This window comes from Mastigoproctus giganteus, unplaced genomic scaffold (assembly GCF_048544385.1).
Source record: "Mastigoproctus giganteus isolate SK-2022 unplaced genomic scaffold, ASM4854438v1 scaffold_18, whole genome shotgun sequence".
In the NCBI taxonomy this organism is placed as follows: domain Eukaryota; kingdom Metazoa; phylum Arthropoda; class Arachnida; order Uropygi; family Thelyphonidae; genus Mastigoproctus; species Mastigoproctus giganteus.
In genome coordinates this window covers 418,696-441,512 of record NW_028328295.1, presented here as the reverse complement: position 1 = coordinate 441,512, position 22,817 = coordinate 418,696, and the positions used below count along the sequence as shown (strand labels likewise).

Sequence of the window (22,817 nt, the reverse complement as noted above, 5' to 3'; positions counted from 1 at the left end):
AAAGACTATAATAATTTCTATCAAACAGAAGGTGAGCTCATTGTTTGTAAGGATGTTGATTGTCTAATGGCAGCATTGAACATGAGGCACATTCCTGAAGAATGGTGACTATTTATAGATGCTTCCAAGGTTAGCCTTAAGGCTGTATTATTTCACAATGGAAATATGCTCCCTTGAATGCCTCTTGCATATGCCATCCACAAAAAAGTAACATACACAAACATGGAGAACATCCTCCTAGGTGTACACAATCAAAAGTATGAGTGGCAGATATATGGTGATTTAAAGGTAATCACTATTTTATTAGGACTACCAAATGGTTACAGTATTGTTGCTTTCTCTGCAAGTGGGATAGTCTTTCCAAGGATATGCACTCTATAGAAAGGAGTTGACCTTAACAAAAATCATTAACACCTGGAATGAAGAACGTAGCATTTGGACCTATGGTAGATCCAAATAAAGTTTTGCTTCCACAAAAAACTGAGGCTTATAAAAAAATTTCATAAAGGCGTTGGAAATGAACGGTCCTGCATTCATATATACAGGCACTCCCTTGGCAGCCAGTGTAAACATAAAAAAACCGTGGAAACTCGTATTGCATCCCATAGCAATAAATGGGGGTATTGTGAAAAATCGCAATGCGAACCCAATAACACATCTTTTTTTTTTTTTTTTTTTTTTTTTTTTGATAATTCGTTCCAAAACTTCAGAAGTTGAAATTTTCTAAGATATATAATTATAAGTTGTATAACTAAGCTATTTATCTCTCCCTAAAAGGTCATTTTTATAGAGCACTACTCTTTCCGTTATAACAATCAATTTTGAACGAACAGCTTTGTTGATATTTTTCTAAAGAACATTTCTAGAGGTCGTGACTGAGCGCCTCCGTAGCCAGGTGGGAAGGAGCAGCAGTGCATAGCACACGCTTCTTGATTAGACCGGGGTTCGAGCCCGTCACCACCAAATACGGAGGATGCGGAAAGGTCAGGGAATGACCACCGCATATCTCGGAGCAATATGGCCTTAGTTGCTAATGCTCCTAAAAACTAAAATAATAAAATAATAATAATAGAGGTCATGACCATAAAACAATTTGCACTTTCCGGTTTATTGGGCATTTCTGTTAGTGCATTATAAACGGGTAGTAAACTCGATCTTATTGCATCTGCGATAATCCTGTTAACTAGAATTGTGTGAGTTTTTACATTATTATGGTGAAATGTGTTCCCCTTCACTGAAATCTTTAATCATTTAAGAAACATAAATAAATTTTCAGAATCTTCTCTTCATTCCTGTTTACTTATTACAATGATAAAGGGAAAGCGACCAATGAAAAGTGCAAGTGGTGACAGTGCTAGGAAACGAAACAAAATTGATTTAGAATTGAAGATGAAAATGATTAAGTAAGAAACGGGACAAAGTTTGTCATCTATTGCATGAGAATTAGGTCTCGCTGCTTCAACAGTGAATGCTATTTCAAAGGACAGTGCGTGTATAAAAGAACATGTTAAAGGATCAACGCATTTAAGATCAACAGTGATCGCAAAACAGCATTCAGGTGCTATTAATAATAAAGATGAAAAATCAGATTCAGAAGCGAGTGCCCCTGAGTCTAATGGCCATTCAAGCAAAAGCAACAAGCATTTAGGAAGATATTAAAAGGAGAAGTATGGCGAACCCAAAGTCAAGTTCATGGAAAGCAACGGGTGATTTAATAGGTTCAAGCATCATCCTGGTTTCCACGACATTAAAGTATGCACTGAAATTTCCAGTGCTGATTCTGCAGCAGCAGCAGAGAAATTTTGTAATGCGTTTTAGTTAGCATTAGTAGAGGCATATGATGCAAGAAAGCAAGCTTATGCAGCATCAGCCAAAAAAAACCACTCCCATTTCACCCCTCCGTTCGTTCGAAATACCTGTCCAGCTGAGCCTTAAATTTATTTAGGCTATCAATTTCCACAACAAGGGATGGAAGTCTGTTCCACCAACCAACTACCCACTGACTAAAGGCAAATTTCCGCACATCTGTCTTTCCTCAGTTTGAATTTATGCCCTCTCAGGTGATTATGCTGAGCAAGAGGAAGAATCCCATCGGCATTGAGCATGCTCAAACCATTCAAGACTTTATACACCTCTATCAGATCACCTCGCCGGTGCCTAGTCTTCAGACACTGTAATTTGCAAAACTTTAGCCTTTCTACGTAAGAGCAACTCTTTGTTCCATTCACTAATCTTGTTGCCCTTCTCTGTACTCATTCCAGCAGCTCTAGATCCTTCTTGAAATGAGGCCTCCAGACCTGTGTACAGTACTCAAGATGTGGCCTCGCCATTGCCTTATACAAGGGAATAATCACCTCCTTGTCCCTGCTAGAAAAATTCCTGTATATCATTGACAAGACACCATGAGCTACTCTTGCAGCCCATCTGCACTGCTCCGAGAACTTCATATCTGCGTGCACAATTACCCTCAGGTCCTTTTCATTTTCTACCACTGTCAGTGTAGTACCACAGAGTTGATACGTTGCTCTGGGGTTACTGTTTCCCATATGTAATACTTTACATTTTGTCAATGTTAAACTTCATTTGCCACCTCTCAGCCCATCTGCTCAACCTTTCCAGATCCTGTTGCAGCAGCATAGCGTCAGTAGTGTCCTTAACAACCCTGCCAATCTTTGTATCGTCTGCAAACTTGGACATTAAGTTTGATATACCATCATCAATATTATTTATAAATACAGAAAACAATAATGGACCCAACACTGAACCCTGAGGGGACTCCACTAATAACATTAGTCCACGATGAGCAGTGTCCATTAATTACCACTCTCTGTCTTCTCCCCCTCAACCGGCGCCTCCGTAGTCAGGTGGGCAGGAGCAGTAGTGCGTAGCACACGCTTCTTGATCAGACCGGGGTTCGAGCCCATGACCACCAAATACGGAGGATGCGGAAAGTTCATGAAATGACCACCGCATATCCCCGGAACAATATGGCCTTAGTTGCTAATGCTCCTAAAAAAACCAAATAACAAATAAATAACCCCTTCAACCATCCCTTTATCCATAGCAGCAATTTGCCTCCAATGCCAGACTGCTCCAATTTGTGCAGCAGTCTTCCATGTGCAACAGTATCAAAAGCCTTTCTAAGATCCAAATATATAATATCAAAGTTATTCCCTGCATCCAGTTCTTTTGTGACTGCATCATAGTATCCAATCAAATTGGTCAGGCAAGACTTTCCCTTAACAAAACCATGCTGTGTCCAAGCTGTAAGTGAAGTCTTGTCTAGATGATCCTGCAGTGCTTCTTTAACCAGTTCCTCCATTAATTTTCCTGGAACAGAAGTTAAACTCAGAGGTCTATAATTATGTGTCAACCTTTGATCCTCCTTTGTGAATTGGGGTCACATTTACACATCTCCTGTCTATGGGTACCTTCCCTGAGTCCAAAGAAGCTCTCATAATTATGGCTAAGGGTTTGCTTACTTCCTTTGCTGCTTCCTTTAATATAACGGGATAGATCCCATCCACCCCGGGTGCCTTTTTTATGTTTATCCTCAACAATTTCTCCTCCACTTTCCTCTCAGTTATTACAAAATCATCACTGTCAGAGTTTACTTCACCTCTGGCATTCCCCTTCTTGAATAACTCTTCATGTGTGAATGTAGATGCAAAATACTCGTTTAGTTTGTTCGCCACCTGAGAAGGATCCTCAACTGTTGAACCATCAATATCCAGTGAACCAATCTGATTCATCCCTTTCCTTCTAGAGTTTACATAGGTAAAGAACTCTTTTCTGTTTTTCTTTGCCAAGGATTTCTCATAATCTGCCTTTGCCTGCCTAATATCCTTTGTGACTTGGTTACAGACCAGCTTATATCTATCATAGGCCTCCATGTCACCCATTAATTTATATGTATGCCATGCATTTTTCTTCTCTGCCATATGTCTCATTAGTTCATCTGACATCCATTTAGGCCTAAACCTTGAACATTATTTCTTAGTTGGTATGTAAAGCCCTAGTAGCTTCCAAGATAAGTTCTTTGAATGCTTTCCATTTTGAATTTGCTGTTGGTAACATCATCAGTTGGTCCCACTGTATAGAATTTAAATACTGTCTCAGACCCTTGTAGTTGCCTTTACGAATTCAAAAACCCTTCCCTTTGCCTCCGATGGTAGTTACCTCTTTGAGTAAATCCCACTTCAGCACACTGTGATCACTGCCACCTAGTGGTTCCTTTATCTGCAGATTCTTAATGCATGAAGAATCACCACTGATAATCAGATCAAGAGTATTAATTCCTCTAGTTGCCTCCCGAACATGCTGATGTAGAAAACAATCATCCAATAAATCCACAAAAGCCTTGCTAGTGTGTGTGAGTGACCAAACCACAAATTCCAGTCAATACCTGGGAAATTAAAATCCCCCATTATAAGACTCTTCTGATTTACTGGCCCACTCTATTTCCCTGTACAGTTTCTTATTATACTCATCAGAGTCATTAGGTATATAGCACACTCCTACTCTCAATTTTGATCTCCCAATGCTTATGTCACACCAAACTGACCCGACACTGCCCTGTCCATCAATGTCGACTGGGTTCACTTCCTTGGATTTTATGTGTTTCTTAACTAATAACATAACCCCTCCTCCTTTCCTATCCTGTCTATCCTTTCTGTAGACGTTGTACTCCCCAAATTCCAGTTCTGCATTACTTATATCTGTGTAACACCACGTCTCTGATATCCCAACAATATCTGCCTTTGATGTTTTGAGCAATACCTCAAATTCATCAAATTTATTTACCAAATTCCTAGCATTGGTGTACACGCAAGTATACATGCATCTGTTCCTATTCTTAGCTACTCTAACACAGCCCATGTGTTTACTTGTACCGCAATGACTCCCAGCAGTCTCTGAAATATCCTGCTTCTTGTTTTCCAGGCTTCTGCTCATTCCAATAGAAGCAGTGCAAGAATCACTTTCACCTCTGCCTGTGGCTACTGTTAAACTATTAGTCCTTGTATTCCCCCAAGCTAGCAGTTTTCCAACCCACCTAACACTGCCTCGATAGCATCAGGAAATATTCTTGCATTCTTTCTATTTAAGTGTATCCCATCCCTGTAGAAGCAGTCTCTCCTGTTAACAAGTACAGACCAGGCTGAAAAAAATTCGACCTCTTGAGCCTTGTACAATCTTTCCAGGGCCGAATTGATCAACAAGGCTCTCATCATATAATCCCTCCTATTGTGTCTGGGCAGAATTGCAGACACTTTCAAATTCAACTCTGATTCACGGCTTTTTTTCAACAGTGACCTGTACTTGTTAAGTAATTCTGCCGGTCTCGTACTCTTAATATCATTAGTTCGAAAAACCCTCCTTCTAAATTTCCACAGCCAACGGCCTCTCCAGCTGTGTACTATCAGCTGGAGACATTGATTCTCGAAACGATGCTCGAAAGGTAAACTTGCTGACATTATGCCTATCCCCTCCCTTTTTTGTAATTTTATAATTTTGAAATTTTTGTAATTGCACACTTTTGTAATTTTTCCTACACGAGATAAAAAAAAAATTTAATAAATAATTCTATTTACATGTTCATTGAACATTTCTTTTTTGCTCCAATCAAATTCAGCAAGCATAGTTGCAAGTGCTGCGTAAGCCTTTAGGGAAATTCCGACTTACATAAAATAAGACTTACCCAGAGTTCCGCAGAACACAACCCTTACGTAAGTCGGGGAATGCCTGTAATTGCAAGAGAAATTTCCAAGACATTGTACAGAGAAGATTAAGACAGGATTTTTTATTAGTCTACAATGAGGCAACTTTTCAAAGACAAACAACAGTTCAGGTGTGTCCTTAGTGATAGCGAGAAATCATCATGGAAAGCCTTTCAAAATATTTCGACTGGTTTTCTAGGATATGTTAAAGCCGGCAATTACAGGCAGCTTGTGGAAGATCTCATTACTTCTTACAAAAAACTGGGGTGCAACATATCATTGAAGATGCCTTTCTTATACTCACACCTTGATTTCTTCCCACTAAACTGTGTGGTACCATCAGCAGTGAACATGGTGAGCATTTCCATCAAGACATTGCAGCGTTGAAACAAAGATATAAAAGCAAATGGAGTGCCGCCATGTTAGCAGATTATTGTTGGATTGTGAAAATGGATGCTCCGAGCAGTGCCTGATTAAGGCACTGGCTAACAGACAGCCGCTCAAGGTGCCATTTTTACAGGGTTGCCAGAAGCTGAAGAGCAAGGGAATTTTTTTTACAAAACCTAAGCCTAACATCTGCAGCCATAAATTGAAGTATCAATTGAAAGATTCTTCTATATTTCAATGTGTGCCATTCTGGCTTCACTTGTATCGATATAAATTGCAATCAAAATTCGATATCTTATTTCAGACGTCGAACAGGCCTTCCGAAAGGACTCTCTGGCAATTATAGCTTGGAGTCCGGCCGTACGCAGATTTCTAGTATATGCAAAGTTGCACCGAAATAATCTTTCTGCCCTTGGCACTTCAATACTTTAGTCCTGCCCTTCTCCCCAAAGCTGAATACAAGCAAAAGGCAAAAAGGTTCCATGTTTGATACAGGTGTGTTCATAGCTACATCTTACTGGCATATAAATAAAAAATACCTTGTATAAATATAAAAAACTACTACAGGCTTGCCTCGATTAACGCGATTAATTCGTCCCGCGAGCGCATCGCGCCAAACGGAAACGCGTTAATCGAATATAATAATCAATAGGAAAAATTATAATTGGTCCCTGACCTTCTGGAATGTCCATAAAGAATTTAAAAAATAACTTTTTAATAACTTTTTAACTGTATACAATGTAAAAGATAAAAATAATTATGGAATTAAATGTTTATTGCATAAAACAGCGGTTCCCAAACTATGCGCCGCGGAATATTTTAAATTTTTGAGGGAAACACAGCGATACTCGACATCTGTCGGACACCGCGCGAACAACTAGCTCGAGGTAGTTCACACTTTCAATATTTCTTATTAAGTTGTTTGGACCTAACTACTAAACGGAACTGTTAGGTATTTCTTTTGGTCTGGGTGCGCCTTGAAAAAATTACAGAGACACTAAGGGCGCCGTGAACCGAGAAAGTTTGGGAACCTCTGATATAAAATACACAGTGAAGAAATGACTGTTGCGGAAATATTTGAACAGTGTTGACTTTCTCTTTTCATCAATCAATTTCCGATAGCCGACAACAATCTTCTCCGGGCTCTGGCGAAATAAATATCGCAGAGAACCTCAAACCTTTTGTTTGAGGTTCTATGCGATACGAAAGATTTCATCTAATTCTTTTACCGTTAACTCCTTTGCGGTAACATTTTCATCTGGCTCATTTACAAATTTGAATTTTTATGCAAGTGTGCATTGTCTTTATTAGCAGGAGACAAACAAGTAACACGTCTTCTTCCGATGGTTGATGGAATACACCGAGGCAGGCAGTAGGCAAACGTTTGTTTATTGACCGTAAGCTTAACGACTCGCGGTAAGCTTAACGCGCGATTCAAATCTTTTTCAACTATCACATAAAAAAAAAAAAAAAAAAATATCGCGTTAACTGGGAATTTGCATCGTGTAAAGTGAAAAGTGGTGTAATTTTTCAAATAACGTTAACTGAAAATCGCGTTAATCGAACTCGCGTTATGCGAGGCCTAGCTGTACTTTTTTTTTTTTAAAAAAACAAGAGCCAATTTGCCATTTTGAGCACTATTTCCATGTTTAGCATCCCAAAATCTATAAAGTAAACTTACTTTCTTGCCTGTAACATGATATGACCCAAAATTTGGTAAGTGTTATTGCCCATATTTTCTAGCACATACCCATGAATAGGTGCACTGTAGCCACTGTGCCTTAGGCACCACTAAACACCCATAGTGTGCGTGCGTGCACACACACACACACACACACACACACACACACACACACACACACACACACACACACACACACACACACACACAAAGGATTTCCATCCAGTTATGACAGATCAGATCAATAAAATTAAATTTGACTGTAGCCAAGTGGCCAGATACAACAACAGAACACCAGGGGCTCACAACTGGTGAGTGTGGGCTTGGCACACCCAGGGTCCTGAGCTGGATATCATCATTCTTCTCTTTCTTGGTGATATCATCATTCTTCTCTTGCTTCCCTTCTACTTCTCTCTCTCTCTCTCTCTCTCTCTCTCTCTCTCTCTCTCTCTCTCTCTCTCTCTCTCTCTCTCTCGGGGTAATTCAGAAAATTTTTTTTTTTTGCTGGTGCAGCATAAGTCTCCTTGCACCATATGGCTAATAATAAATAATAATAATAACACACACATGATACACACAAACCTACATCGTTCACATATCTGGCCCATTTGTAGTGATACTGTTCTTCACAGAGATACAAGGCTGAGTTGAATTGATGTTCTAGGAGCCGCCCTTTACAAAAACACATCACATGTCAAGTTTCGCCCAGGCATGTGGGAATACCAGGAAATGAGCATGCAGTTCAAGCAGCAAGGCAATCTGCGGATTTTCGGTTCAATCTCATTTCTTTATACTGATTATACGCCAGTCATACCATGGATATGTACTACTGATTTGTGGTCTTAAATGTCTCAAAATACCAAATATAATATTTACCAAATGTCTCAAAATAGCAAGACAAATAACAAGCTTCTTAACATAAAACAGAATCTACAGCTGCAGATATCCACTTTTTGATTAAACAGGAATGAAGAAGTCATGCTCATGAGTGTATGAATTAGCCATACAGCTTTTAACGCACCTCTTTTTACTGCTAGTGAAGGGTCTCCCACATTTCCTGCTCTACTTTCCTACCATTAAGCATATTGAGTAATGTGCATACTCATTGAGTATACACATTACTCAACTGTCTTTGAGATCTCTGCGTAACTTACACAAACTAACTCATATTATTGAAAATGAACCAGTCTATCAGAGTTTACTTACTGAAAAATGGTTAACTTATAGATTTATTCTGCTCCTTATATCAACACTCCAAAGTAACAGGAACAATTTGATTATGATAGCCCATATAAATATGGTTGATCCAATCCATCATAATGATCGAAGAATTTCATTGGGCACTTATCAGACATCACCTGTTTATAACTTACAAAAGTTTTTAAACCTCCACTTGGTTCTTCACCAAGAAGAACCAATCTTTGTTATCTTTGCAGCATAGTTCAATAGAATTCTTCTATTGAACTATGCTGAAAAGATAAAGAATCCTTTGCAGTCTTTTGTTGGAATATCTGTATGAACTGAAATGAGGAAACATTTACCAAAATAGACCATGAATAAAGATCATTGGCAGAGAGCATACAGGTAAGCATGTGAATATAAAGTATTAGTTTTTACATTTAGAAGGGTGAAGTCTCCTGCAGGCTAACGCAAACTGGTTTATACTTCTTTAGGAGGATCTTGATGTCATCTTTATTTCACCAAAATCCATAATAACAATTCCAGTCAAGGAATTCAGACATTATTTGGGATTGGCTTCTGAAGTGCTGAGGGTTTGGTTTTTTCAGCTGTAGATTTTTCTTTTTGGAGAAGTATAAACACCGTCCTGTGTCCATTTCTTTCTCTACAAAGAGTTCTAAGGCTGTCATCTGGTATTTTCTTCACTTTAACATCCATTTTTATCTTTTGTTTCATTTCTTACTTCAGTTTTTTGTGATTTCCCTTTACTATTTGATTGGGGGCATGCAGAATTGAGAGCTGATTGATCTTTCTAGATGAGTGTTTGCATTTAAAAAATAGCACAGTAAATGTCTCTTTGAGTGGTATAGTTATTTCAGCTTATGTTTTGATGGAAGACAAACTTTATCATTAGTATCAGCAGTGGCTAATGATGCCAGAAAGCAAGCTTATACAACATCAGGCAAAGAAAAAAAGAAGACACCTGCCATTTTACCTATTCATTTCCTCCCATGGTTTCTCTAGTTCTTCCTTGAATTTATTTAAACTATCAACTTCTACAACAACAGATGGCAGTTTGTGCCTGCAATCAGCCACCTGCTGGCTAAACAAACTTTTGCACATCTATTCTGTAACCATCCTTCCTCAATTTGAATTTCTGCCTGTGTGTGTGTGTGTGTGTGTGTGTGTGTGTGTGTGTGTGTGTGTGTGTGTGTGTGTGTGTGTGTGTGTGTGTGTGTGTGTGTGTGTGTGTGTGTGTGTGGTCTTAACAAGAAGAATCATCCCATCAGCATTGAGCTTGCTCAATTCATTCCTTAACTGCCTGCCTAGGCGCCTCCATAGCCAGGTGGGAAGGAGCAGCAGTGCATAGCACACGCTTCTTGATTACACCGGGGTTCAAGCCCGTCACCACCAAATACGGAGGATGCGGAAAGGTCAGGGAATGACCACTGCATATCCCGGAGCAATATGGCCTTAGTTGCTAATGCTCCTAAAAATAACAAATAATCTTAACTGCCTCAATCAAATCACTTTGCAGTTTGCAGAACTGAAGACTTTCTTGGTAAGAGCACCTTTGTTCCCCTCACCAATCTTATTGCCCTTCTCTGTACTCATTCCAGCAGCTCCACATCCTTCCTAAAATAAGGCCTCCAGACCTGTATGTGGTACTCAAGATGTGGGCTGACCATTGCCTCATACAATGAGATAATCACCTCCCTCTCCCTGCTAGCAAAATTCCTGTATATCATTGACAAGACCCCATGATCTGCCATGGCAGCCTGTCTGCACTGATCTGAAAATTTCATATCTAGCTGCACAATTACCACCAAGTCTTTTTCATTCTCCACTACCCGGAGTATAGTACTGCACAGTTGGTACGTTATTCTGACTTTACTGTTACCCATATGTAATACTTTGCATTTGTCTGTGTTGAACTTCAGTTATCATTTCTCAGCCCATCTGCCTAACTTTTCTAGATTCTGTTGAAGTAGCATACCATCATTCCTGTCATTAATCATTCTGCCAACCTTTGTATCATCTGCAAACTTGGACATTGAGCCTGATATGCCTTCATCAATATTAGTGATAAATATAGAAAACAACAATGGATCCAACCCTGAACTCTTGAGGACTCCACTAATAACATTAATCCACAAAGATCAATGTCCATTGATTACCACAGTCTTTTCCCACTCAACTATCCCTTTATCTATAGCAGCAATTTGTCCTTAATGCCACACTGCTCCAATCTGCACAGCAGTCTTTTATGTGCAACAGATCAAAGGCTTTCCTGAAATCCAAGTATATGATATCAAAATTATTTTCTGCATTCAGTTCCTTTGCAACAACATCGTAGTAACTAATCAAATTGGTCAAACAAGATTTGCCTTTAACAAACAGATGCTGTGTCTGAACTATAATTGCAAACTTGTCTAGATCATCCAGCATTACTTGTTTTAGCGCCGACCTGGCTAGCCGAGTGGGTAAAGTACCTGCCCGGCAACCCAAAGGTCGCGGGTTCGATTCCCGCCTCGGGCTTGGATCAAAGTACTGCAAAAACCTTGGGAGGTGCAATATGGCCACAGAAGCCGATGCGCCAACAACTACCAAATCAAAAAAAAAAAAAAAACTTGTTTTAGCCTGAGGAGCAAATGAACTCTGAACCTCAGGCTAAAGAGTAAGGACTCAACACCAAACTCTGAATGATTCTGGAACTTCCTTACTGTTTTCAATATTTATTAATAACAATATCCTTGGCAAATATTTCAACAAAACTGTTTCAGAGAAATAGTTAAGATTAATATAAAAGTAATTACAAAAACCTTTCTGTGGCTCCTTTTTTTTGCTAGCTAAGGTGGCAGTGGGATAGACTCAGGTAAAAATGCAGTTTGATCATTTTTTTACATGTATGACTATATCATCTATTAAAAAAATTACTATTATTGCACAAAAATTATCTGGACCTGGAAACTTACATAAAGTTGCCCATTAACAAAAATGCCAACTTTGTTGAAAGTCTGACTTTGAAATTTGTTGATTGTGATGACAAAAGCTAAGAAATTGTCTTCTGTTCAAAGTGAACAGCAAGTTACTTTCACTGGGAGCTAAATCAGTTCTCAGGATTTGAAAATCAGTCAAAATTTTTTGGGTGTTTTTATTTTTTTAAAAATAAATTAAACCTATTCAAAAGTAATTGGGTGAAATGCTTGTCTAGTCTTTGAGCTATTCAAATTCAAAGAGTGTTCCGGACAGAGGGACAAAAGCAAATTATTATATAGATATTGATGAAGGCATATTAAGTTTAATGTCTAAGTTTACTGATAGTACAAAATTGGACACGATTCATGATAGTAAGCAGGTTTCTGCATCACAGATCAATAATATTGTACTTCTGTTAAAAATATTATTTATAGTGTAACACTAAAGCAATTCATAATGAAAATTTACATTACACCAATGAAATTATTCTGGTCTTTGCATTATGTTTGTAAAATTGCCTATTCTAAAATCACTAGAAGTAAGTCCTTACTTAGGTAAATTGTTTCAAAGAAAATTCCTTTTAAGGAATTGACCTGAATGATTGCTTTTATATTAAATTTTATTAGATAGTATGAGTCAGAGCTGTACTACTCAATATGTTCTACATTGATAATAATATTAGTAAAATAATAAGAGGAGTTTACCTCAGTATAGTGCGTAGAACACTTCCGTATGATGACCTCCCGAAATTAAAACGGAAAAAACGAAAAAATCGACAACTTACCGGTACATTAGAGTAAAATATAAATAATTAAATAATCAATTTAACACAATTCAAATCAATTTAAAACAATTAAAAATCAAATTAACGCAATTAAAAGAATCTAACGAAAAAATTCAAAACGATTTTCCTTCCTGAAGCTGACAACGCTTTTCGACCGTATGTCGTGATCACAGGAATGAAAATTACCGAATCGGCTTAAACCTGATACTTAAATAGAGATTATTTGTCTTTGCGCATGCACATAAAGGTCCACGCATCGGAGATCAAATATGGCCGCCGAACATTAACAGAATTCTCGTGTAATTTAATTTCAACGGTTTCTGCAATTAATAGTCGCGTATAATTACGTTAAACGTTAAGTATTTTGGCTTCGTTAAATAAAAAAGTATGTTTTTCGTTAATGGCATGAAGGGCTAATTCTGACGCAGCTGAACGAGAAGCACGAACTGAGGCTTCACGTTGATTTACACGAATATTAATAGAAAATCGGGTCGAACCCTCATAAGACGAGTCGCAATCACCGCAAGAAATGTTGTATACCAGATCATTAATTTGTGTTGCGAACGCTGAAAGAACCGAGCGATTGTTCAGTATAGTGTGTAACTTCCGTATTGGCCTAGCTACAATTTTAAATTCGGTATCTTTAAAGAATCTGTTAAGCTGTTTGTGCCACTGTTCAACATATGGGACAGAAATAAAGTATTTTTTGATATTACTATTGTTGATTGGTGTAGTATTTTGTATCCTATCCTTAGCTTGTACCCTAATTCGGTTTATTGTGGTAATGGAGTAACCCCTGTTTAAGAATCTGCTAGTTAATATTTGTATTTCTGAGTCCAAAGCAGATTCCGTCGTTGAATATTTATAGGCATTAAGAAATTGATTAAAGATAATTGATCTTTTGTAGGTGAACGGGTGATAGCTATTATAATGTAGAAGCATACCGGTGTTTGTAGGTTTTCGATAGATGCTAAATTGTATTTTATTCGAGTCCCGGGTAAGCGTGAAATTTAGAAAGTTTAACTTTCTAAATTTCTAAATTTAGAAAGTTTACAAGCTAAGGATAGGATACAAAATACTACACCAATCAACAATAGTAATATCAAAAAATACTTTATTTCTGTCCCATATGTTGAACAGTGGCACAAACAGCTTAACAGATTCTTTAAAGATACCGAATTTAAAATTGTAGCTTGGCCAATACGGAAGTTACACACTATACTGAACAATCGCTCAGTTCTTTCAGCGTTCGCAACACAAATTAATGATCTGGTATACAACATTTCTTGCGGTGATTGCGACTCGTCTTATGAGGGTTCGACCCGATTTTCTATTAATATTCGTGTAAATCAACGTGAAGCCTCAGTTCGTGCTTCTCGTTCAGCTGCGTCAGAATTAGCCCTTCATGCCATTAACGAAAAACATACTTTTTTTATTTAACGAAGCCAAAATACTTAACGTTCAACGTAATTATACGCGACTATTAATTGCAGAAACCGTTGAAATTAAATTACACGAGAATTCTGTTAATGTTCGGCGGCCATATTTGATCTCCGATGCGTGGACCTTTATGTGCATGCACAAAGACAAATAATCTCTATTTAAGTATCAGCCGATTCGGTAATTTTCATTCCTGTGATCACAACATATGGTCGAAAAGCGTTGTCAGCTTCAGGAAGGAAAATAGTTTTGAATTTTTTCGTTAGATTCTTTTAATTGCGTTAATTTGATTTTTAATTGTTTTAAATTGATTTGAATTGTGTTAAATTGATTATTTAATTATTTATATTTTACTCTAATGTACCGGTAAGTTGTCGATTTTTTCCGTTTTAATTTCTGGAGGTTATCATACGGAAGTGTTCTACGCACTATACTGAGGTAAACTCCTCTTATTATTTTACTAATATTAAATTTTATTATATATTATATAATTTGCTTATGAAACTTTTAAAAAAAATTGTTTTTTTCTCTCACTCAGGACTCCAAAACCTAGATCTCATAGTACCCCTGAGCCCTCTCATTCGGAGCATGAAAAATCATCATCTTCCTCATCATCATCACCACATATTCAAAGAAGTTCTCAGATCACACTGAAAGACACTCTTCCTCGCTTTTCTATTAGTGTAGATTATGACAAATCAGGAGAAGAATTTAAAGAATTGTCACCTGTTGACGAGAGTGGCAACAAGAATAATTCTAAGAGTAGATCATCATTTCCACTCCCCACACGCATTTCCATTCCACCACTGTCTCCAGTTAACAAGCAAGGATCTCGTTCAGTTATTAAATCAGCATCTGCCTCAGGACTCTCCTTAATTATTCCTGCAGGTAAGCTTCTGTAAAAATTAGTGCTTTATTTTTGATATAAATTATTGATTGTAATAAAAAAGTTCAGAGTTATGCCAAGAGAGTTTTTAGTTTCCAGTCAAGGTTGCCTTTTACAAACTGAAGTGGCTCTATTTCTTTGTCCATTACAAATATGAAATTCAGAATTTCTTATAAGCACTTATGTTTTTAAGATTTCTTAAAATACATTAGCATTAGCTATGTGCTGTATTGGACAACTTGGTTTTAATTGTTTTCAACTGCTGCAGTGTTGAAGAAGAAATTGATGTGGTGTGTTTTTTTTGTTTATAAGATGTGTCACAATGTCCTATTATAAAAAAAAAAAAAAAAAAAAAAAAGTTTGTTATGATCATGAGACACATGACTCATTGTTTACTTGCACCACTTGTTTACACTTATGCTGTTTATTTCTCCATTTGATATTGCAAAGTTCTGTGGCATAATATAAATATAATTATCATAACTTATGGGGGAAAAAAAACAATGTAATTGCAGTGTGAGATAATATTTTCAGTTTTCTCCAACACTAAAAGTTTTTTAAAATTCTCCAGTGTAAAAGTTTTTATGAATCTAGCCATAATGTCAGTATTTAATTGGGAGTTTGTTTCTTCGTCACTTCAAAATACAGTAAACCCTAGGTACCTCCGTAGCCAGGTGGGCAGGAGCAGCAGTGCTTAGCACACACTTCTTGATTAGACCGGAGCTTGAGCCCGTGACCCCCGCATATCCCCGGAGCAATATGGCCTTAGTTGCTAATGCTCCTAAAAACCAAATAAACAAACAACAGTAAACCGTCACTAATCTGAATTAATTGAAGGGCGGGGGGAGATCATCTGTATTAAACAATAATCAGATTAGTGAAGCAAAAGATAGTCCTAAAAGACAAAAAAAAACTTAGAAGAACACAAATAAATGGAAAATTTAATGATATAAGTAGTACTGATGAAAATAAAAAATATATATATATCACTGTAGAGCCTTTATTTAAAAACTATAAAAACACAATACTGTTATCCATCAATAGAAGACTCAGAAGTTGTACTTGACTCTGAACGTAATAATGCAGGTTTGAAGAAACTGTCATGTTTTGTCTTGATTGTATTATTATTTCATTTAATTTTTTCTAAATGGCTCAACACCTTCAACATCACCGCTTAAGGCTTCACCACAAATTTTTCTTTTAGTGATATTGTGCCTTTGTCTAAATCACCACAGCCATCCTGAACTGCAAGTAAAATTGTGTAACTTCAAATGCTTTGCAAACTTTTCTGCTGCTACCTTTAGCTCAACACCACGCACACCAATGCCACTTGATCATTGCTATGAATACCTAAAAAGGTTTTAGGGCTTAAAAGCCTCAGACTGTGGAAATCTCACTAATCAAACAAGTTAGTGCATAGCATTATTTTAGTTCGTAGTAAATCACAGAAGTGGATGAAATGGAATCATTTTTATTACATCTCATAATGTGAATACCTTCATAAGGAGTTGCACTGATATTGCAATACCTCAAATGAAACACTTTCCCAGCAGAGAAAACTAACGTTACTCATTCTCAGCAGATACCACCACACCATATTGTAGATGCCTTTATAATGGGTTGCCCTGATATTGCACTACTGTACTGCCTAATATTGCATTACTGCACCACCTCATATTGCACTAATGTTACTTATTCTTGGTGGATATCACCACCCATGGGTGGTGTATCCACCAAGAATAAGTAACATTAGTCTTCCATTTAGGAAGCGTTGCTCATTCTAGGTAGTGCAATATCAGGGTAACTCATTTTTTAAAAGTAGATAAAAAATTAGGCTAATTACTAATTATATGTTTTTTTTTTTTTTTGTTTTTTTTTTATGAAAACCCCAAGCATGAGAGTTATTAGAACCTATAGTACTTAGTATCATGCATGGGTTGAAGGTTGAGAAGATGAAAGAAGATACTTGCATTAGGCTTGAATTTCTGTAAGATTGTAATTTTCACGGAATAAGTATGAAGGACAGTTGTTCCAAAAAACATAAGTTGAAGGTATAAACAAGGAAGAAGAAAATTTGATTTTTTGAGTTTGAATTGGGACAGTAAAAGGATGCTGACTGGTTGCAGCACATGTTCAGACTGGTTTAGAAGAGAGAGAGTGAGAATTATAGAAGCCAATTCAGAAGAACAGAGCAGTGCTCATGGAAGTTTCTATAGAAAAGACATGCAGCAGAAACAGAACTTCTATAAGACAGCAAGTAGAGAGAGAGACTTTGTTAGAGATGGGTCATTAATTAACCTAACTTCCTACTTTTTAATGGAATCTAGAAGCCTGACAGAGAGGTTCTGGGGAATGCAGTGGGATGATAATTTGATGGGAGGGACTTGTCATCCTTTTTAGGAACTATCTGGATATAAGCAAATTTCTAAGCTGAAGGGGAAAAATACCCTTCTGCTTAGAAATATGGCGAAAAGTGTGGAATAAGAAAGTGAAAAAAGCCAACACTGAACAGGAGTAAGCTCAGGAGCACAGCTTTTGAGGACAAGTGGAGAAATAAAATAAGGACCTTGCACTTTCAAGGTATCGAGACTTCAAAATTCTTCTGACGTTCTTTTGATGGAAGAACACAAGAGGCATTGAATGGAATGTACTGGGAATGGTAGGAAATGGTTTACCAAGATCATCACTACACAAGGTAGAAGAAAAGTAGGATGCTGGTAGATCAGCTTTATATTTGGCTGAAGAGGCAATACAACTATCTGGTTTTGACAGAGGTGGGAATAGAAAAAGGAAAAAGTTGCAACCAATAGTTTGGCAAGAGACCAAAATGCTCAACTATCACTTGGACAAGAAGGAAGTTGTCTACTCTTTGCCTGTTCAAAATATAGTTTGGACTGATTAATAACTGGTCTGCAATTGTTGTGTCATTTTGTCATTTAGCATAGGCAGAATATGAACCTGGAGATCCAGATACAAAAGCCAGTTGTGATATGCATCATTCTTATCGTGAACAGCCATACCCAGTGGTCAGCTGTAGTAGGCTCGTGAGAGCCCTTTATGTTATTTTTTTGAAAATTTGCGAGCCCATTGTCTAGATGATCATTTATTTTACAAATTAAATCCTAAATTTAATTATTGAGTATCCAGAGCTGAAACTACAGTGGGGCAAGCAGGGCCCTATCCTCAGCATTTTAATGGCACAATCGATCAGTTATGTATTTTAAAATTGCTTCATTTTTGATTTAATTAAAAGAAATCTCTGTTAAAAGAAATCTCAGAAGAACCAATCTTAGAGATACATGCTGAGGAAGAGATGGAAGTTTGTCCATTTTTTCCCAGAAAACAGAAAAAGCCTGAGCGATCCAAGCAGACCCCCATTCGTAAAAAGACAGATACAAATACAAATACAGTAAACCCCCGCTATTCGCGGGGGTTACATTCCTGAGAAATGTCGCGAATCCCGAAAACGCGAATACTGAGTTATGGCTCCCATAGTAATAAAGGGGATCCGTTCCAAAGTATGAAATATATAAGAAAAACTAGTCTAAAATTTTGTCTACGTGTGTATTATATGTACCTTCATAATATGACTAAATATAATTATCATAACTATGTACATATCAGTACATATGTACATAGACAGTACATAGTGAAATGCAAACATATGGCATCGAAATGAAAATAAGAAACAATTTAATATTAAATGTAATATTTATTAGAAATTTCAAACAAATCTTTCAAACCAGCGCCTTTGCTAGCTAAAAAAAACCTATCCCGCCAGTGCTATCACCAGTTTCGCTAAAGTGTTGATAGAGGAGTTTTGCCTTTTCGTGAATGATGAGTGAACTTAACGGAATTTTATTTTGAGTTCGATCTTCTATCCACAGATTTAAAGCTTTTTCCATTTTTTCTAATTTAACATCATGAGTTACAGAGCAAATTTTTGAAGCAATTAGCGCGTTTTCACGGACACTACGGCAGATTTTTTCTTCCGATTTCTTGATTGATCGTACCGTTAACTCATTGATTTTATAATGTTTTGCCACTGAGGAGACACTTTCACCATTAGAAAGTTTGTATAATAACTCAATTTTATTCGCCAATGTCATCACCTTCTTTGATATTTTCACATTTCTCTTTTTATTCGTAGCCATATTTTTGTGGGGGTTAGAAAGAACTTGTCCACAATAGTCACTTTCTTCTGTTAACACACTCGAAAAAGTCTGTTTTACACTGCAAAACGGTAGATTTATCATTTTTGTAAGCATATCAATTTATAAATTGATAAATTTATTCAATTTATAAACATATAAATTAAAAGCAAACGACGAAACCTTCCATGACAAACGCATAACACATACTGAACAAGGATTAGCGAGAAACATCCACGCTCGCGATTTTGTCACCCCTCTCCCCCCACCCACTGAGCGCTGTTTTGACCGGGAAAGATAATTTTAGCCACGCCCATGTTTTTTATGGCGGAAAATATTCACGGCGCTTTAAAATTCACATTTTTTTAGGTTTCATTTTATATTAAATTGGCGATCGCGAATACGCGAAACCGCGAATACAGATACCGCGAATAGCGGGGGTTTACTGTACAAAGCCAATATAATGCGCACAATAATACAGTGGAATTGTCGAGGTTTCCGCAGTAACATTGATGAAATTTGCAACCTAATCGATAAATATCACCTGGTAGGTATATGTCTTCAAGAAACTAACCTAACTCCACAAGTAAACACAGCAGTAAACTGTTACGATACCTATAGACAAGACCGATGCCTTTCCGGTGGAGCTCATGGTTGAGTGGCAATTCTAATTGACTCCAAAATTCCGTGTAAACGCCTCCAACAAACATCTTTGGAAGCAGTTGCAGTACGAGTCTCAATCCAGTTTACTTTCTCGCTGGTCTCACTCTACCTTCCCCCAAATCAAGAGTATGCATATTCAGACCTAGAAGCATTAGTAATCCAGCTACCACCCCCGGTCTGTATCATGGGAGATTTAAATGGATACCATCCTATGTGGGGATCCCGTCACCAAGACAAACGTGGTAAATTGATTGAGAAATTATTGGAAGAGCAAAATCTCTCTCTCTCCTTAATACTGGAATTGAGACATACATTCATTTGCCCACTGGAACAGCCTCTGCAATTAACATTTCCATATGTTCACCTGTCCTATACCCACTGATTGAATGGACAATCTTGAAAAATCCTCTTAATAGCGACCATTTTCCAGTGGTCTGCAAAATATTAACAAATGATGTTACACATCACGATGGTCAAAAAAGATGGAGGTTTCATAAAGCTGACTCGACAAAATATAAAACAATTGCAGCAATAGACGAACAAATAATCACCACTCAGTCCATAGACAATGCTACAGCTCATGTCACAAACCAAGTTTTAATAGCAGCTGAAGCTACAGTTCCTCGGTCATCTGGAAAATATCATTAACATGACACAGCATTGTGGAATGAAGAATGCAGTATAGCCAAAAAGAGAGAAGAATAAAGCTTGGAATCTCTTCCGAAAGTATCCCATTTCCATCAACCTCATAAATTTTTAAAGAGCCAGAGCTAGATATATCCCACGTAAAAGTAGAAAGGATTCATGGATACGATTCGCCTCCACAATTAACAAAAATACAGATACCCATGTCATATGGAACAAAATCAGAAGACATAATGGGAAATTTCTTTCAGTTCCAACTCCACTAATAATCTGGAATGGACAGAAGATAACTAACTCCAAGGAAATTGCAAACTTACTTGCAACTACTTTTGCAAATATATCAGCAGTATCGGCATATACCCCATCCTTTCAGAAAACGAAAACTGTAGCTGAAAAATAGACTAAACTTTAATACCAGCCAACAACTCCCATATAACCAACCTTTCAACATAGAAGAATTGCAAAAAGCTCTGGCTAAGTCTAGGAAGAGTGCAGCAGGACCTGATGGAGTTCACTATGAAATGATCCAACAACTTAATCAAAACCAATAGCCCTAACAAGTTGCCTTGGGAAGATCCTCGAGAAAATGGTGAACAATAGATTAACCTGGTTTTTAGAAACATATAATGTACTTAACATAAATCAATATGGCTTTCGTAAAAATAGATCATCTCTAGATCCCATGATAAAAGCAGAAGCAAATATCCGTAATGCTTTTCTAAGGAATGAGCATCTGATAATGATCAGTCTTGATATAGAAAAGGCCTTTGATACTACCTGGCGATATGGCATTCTTAATGATCTCCACAGCATTGGTTTGCGAGGCAGCTTACCACTCTTGGTAAAAAATTTACTGAAAGTCAGAACCTTCCAAGTAAAATATCAAAACAAATATATACTCAGGAAGAAGGAGTTCCTCAGGGCTCAGTACTGAGCGCAACCTTGTTTGCAATCAAAATAAATTCCATTACATAAGACCTGCCAAAAACAGTGGAAACATTCCTTTATACAAATGAAATGATGTCACTATTTCGTTGTCACAAAACATGAACATGATTGAAAGGCAATTACAAAGCGCAGTGAAAAAAATAGAATTGTGAATTAAAAACAATGGCCATACATTTCTGTAGAAAGCGAAAAATGCACCCAGATCCAGAAATAAGACTAGAAAACCAGCTGATACCTCTAGCAAATAGTATACGTTTCCTTGGCCTGATTCTCGATAAAAAACTTAACTTTTTGGAACACATCAAACGCCTCCGAACAACCTGTCAAAAAAAACTAAATATTCTCAGAGTTCTTTCTGCAATGAAGTGGGGAGCTGATCGGTTCACACTACTTCACCTATACCATGCTATAATCAGATCAAGACTAGACTGTGGAGCCCCCTGTGTATAGCTCGTGTAGACCAAGTGTCATCAAATGGCTTGATTCTATACATCATAGTGCCTTACGAATCTCCTTAGGGACATACAGAACTTCACCAGTCCAAAGCTTATATGCAGAGACCCATGAGCCCTCACTATATCTCCGGAGGCAAATGCTGCTATTAAACTATGCTATTAAAATCCGAAGTCTTCCTTATCATCCTACTTGGCAGTATCTTTTTAACCCACAGTGGGAAATTCTCTACAATAATAAACCCACAGTAAATAAACCAGCTGGAATACGACTAAAAGAAATAGTTTCAAAATGGGGCCTAAGCTTTGACAACATACATGAGGATAATAGCATAAGTATTCCACCATGGTACACTTTCACACCTAATTATGACACTTATTTTCAACAATGGGGAAAAAGCACTTTGGCAAATGTCAACATAAAACAGATGCATGCAGCCCACTCATCACAGTTTTTTGAATATCTTCATATATATACAGACGGCTCTAAAACAGATACCAAAGTTGGTGCTGCAGTGGTCTTTCCACACACTGTTCTCTCACAGCAACTCCCAAACCAATGCAGCAGCTATTCTGCCAAGCTATTCGCCCTACTAATGGCCTTAAAATACATAGCATCTTCCCCGCATCTGAAACACCTCATATACACTGATTCATTGAGTGCAATACATGCTCTGCAACAAAGGCAGACTCCATCACATCCCTTTCTTTATCAGATACAAGCTCATCTTGTGAAACTCAAAAGCAAAATGATGCAAGTAAAATTCTGTTGGATCCCAGGACATACAGGCATTGGAGGTAATGAAAGAGCCGATAGAGCAGCAAAGAATCCTACAAATACAAACCTAAGGCTTTACAAAGTTCCACATTCCGATTACAGACCAATTATAAAACAAATTCTCCAT

At 37.4% G+C, this 22,817-nt stretch overlaps 1 protein-coding gene across 2 annotated transcripts in view; it reads left to right on the top strand.

The window, feature by feature from the left end:
- The window catches only part of LOC150074877 (microtubule-associated serine/threonine-protein kinase 3-like), a 644,779-nt gene that overhangs the window by 575,082 nt on the left and 46,880 nt on the right, over window positions 1–22,817 (top strand). For both annotated transcript variants that reach the window (XM_090389436.1, XM_090389435.1), the window contains one exon: window positions 14,706–15,055. In XM_090389436.1, the coding sequence (XP_090245562.1) occupies window positions 14,706–15,055 (350 nt within the window). The remainder of the gene's footprint in view (window positions 1–14,705; window positions 15,056–22,817) is intronic.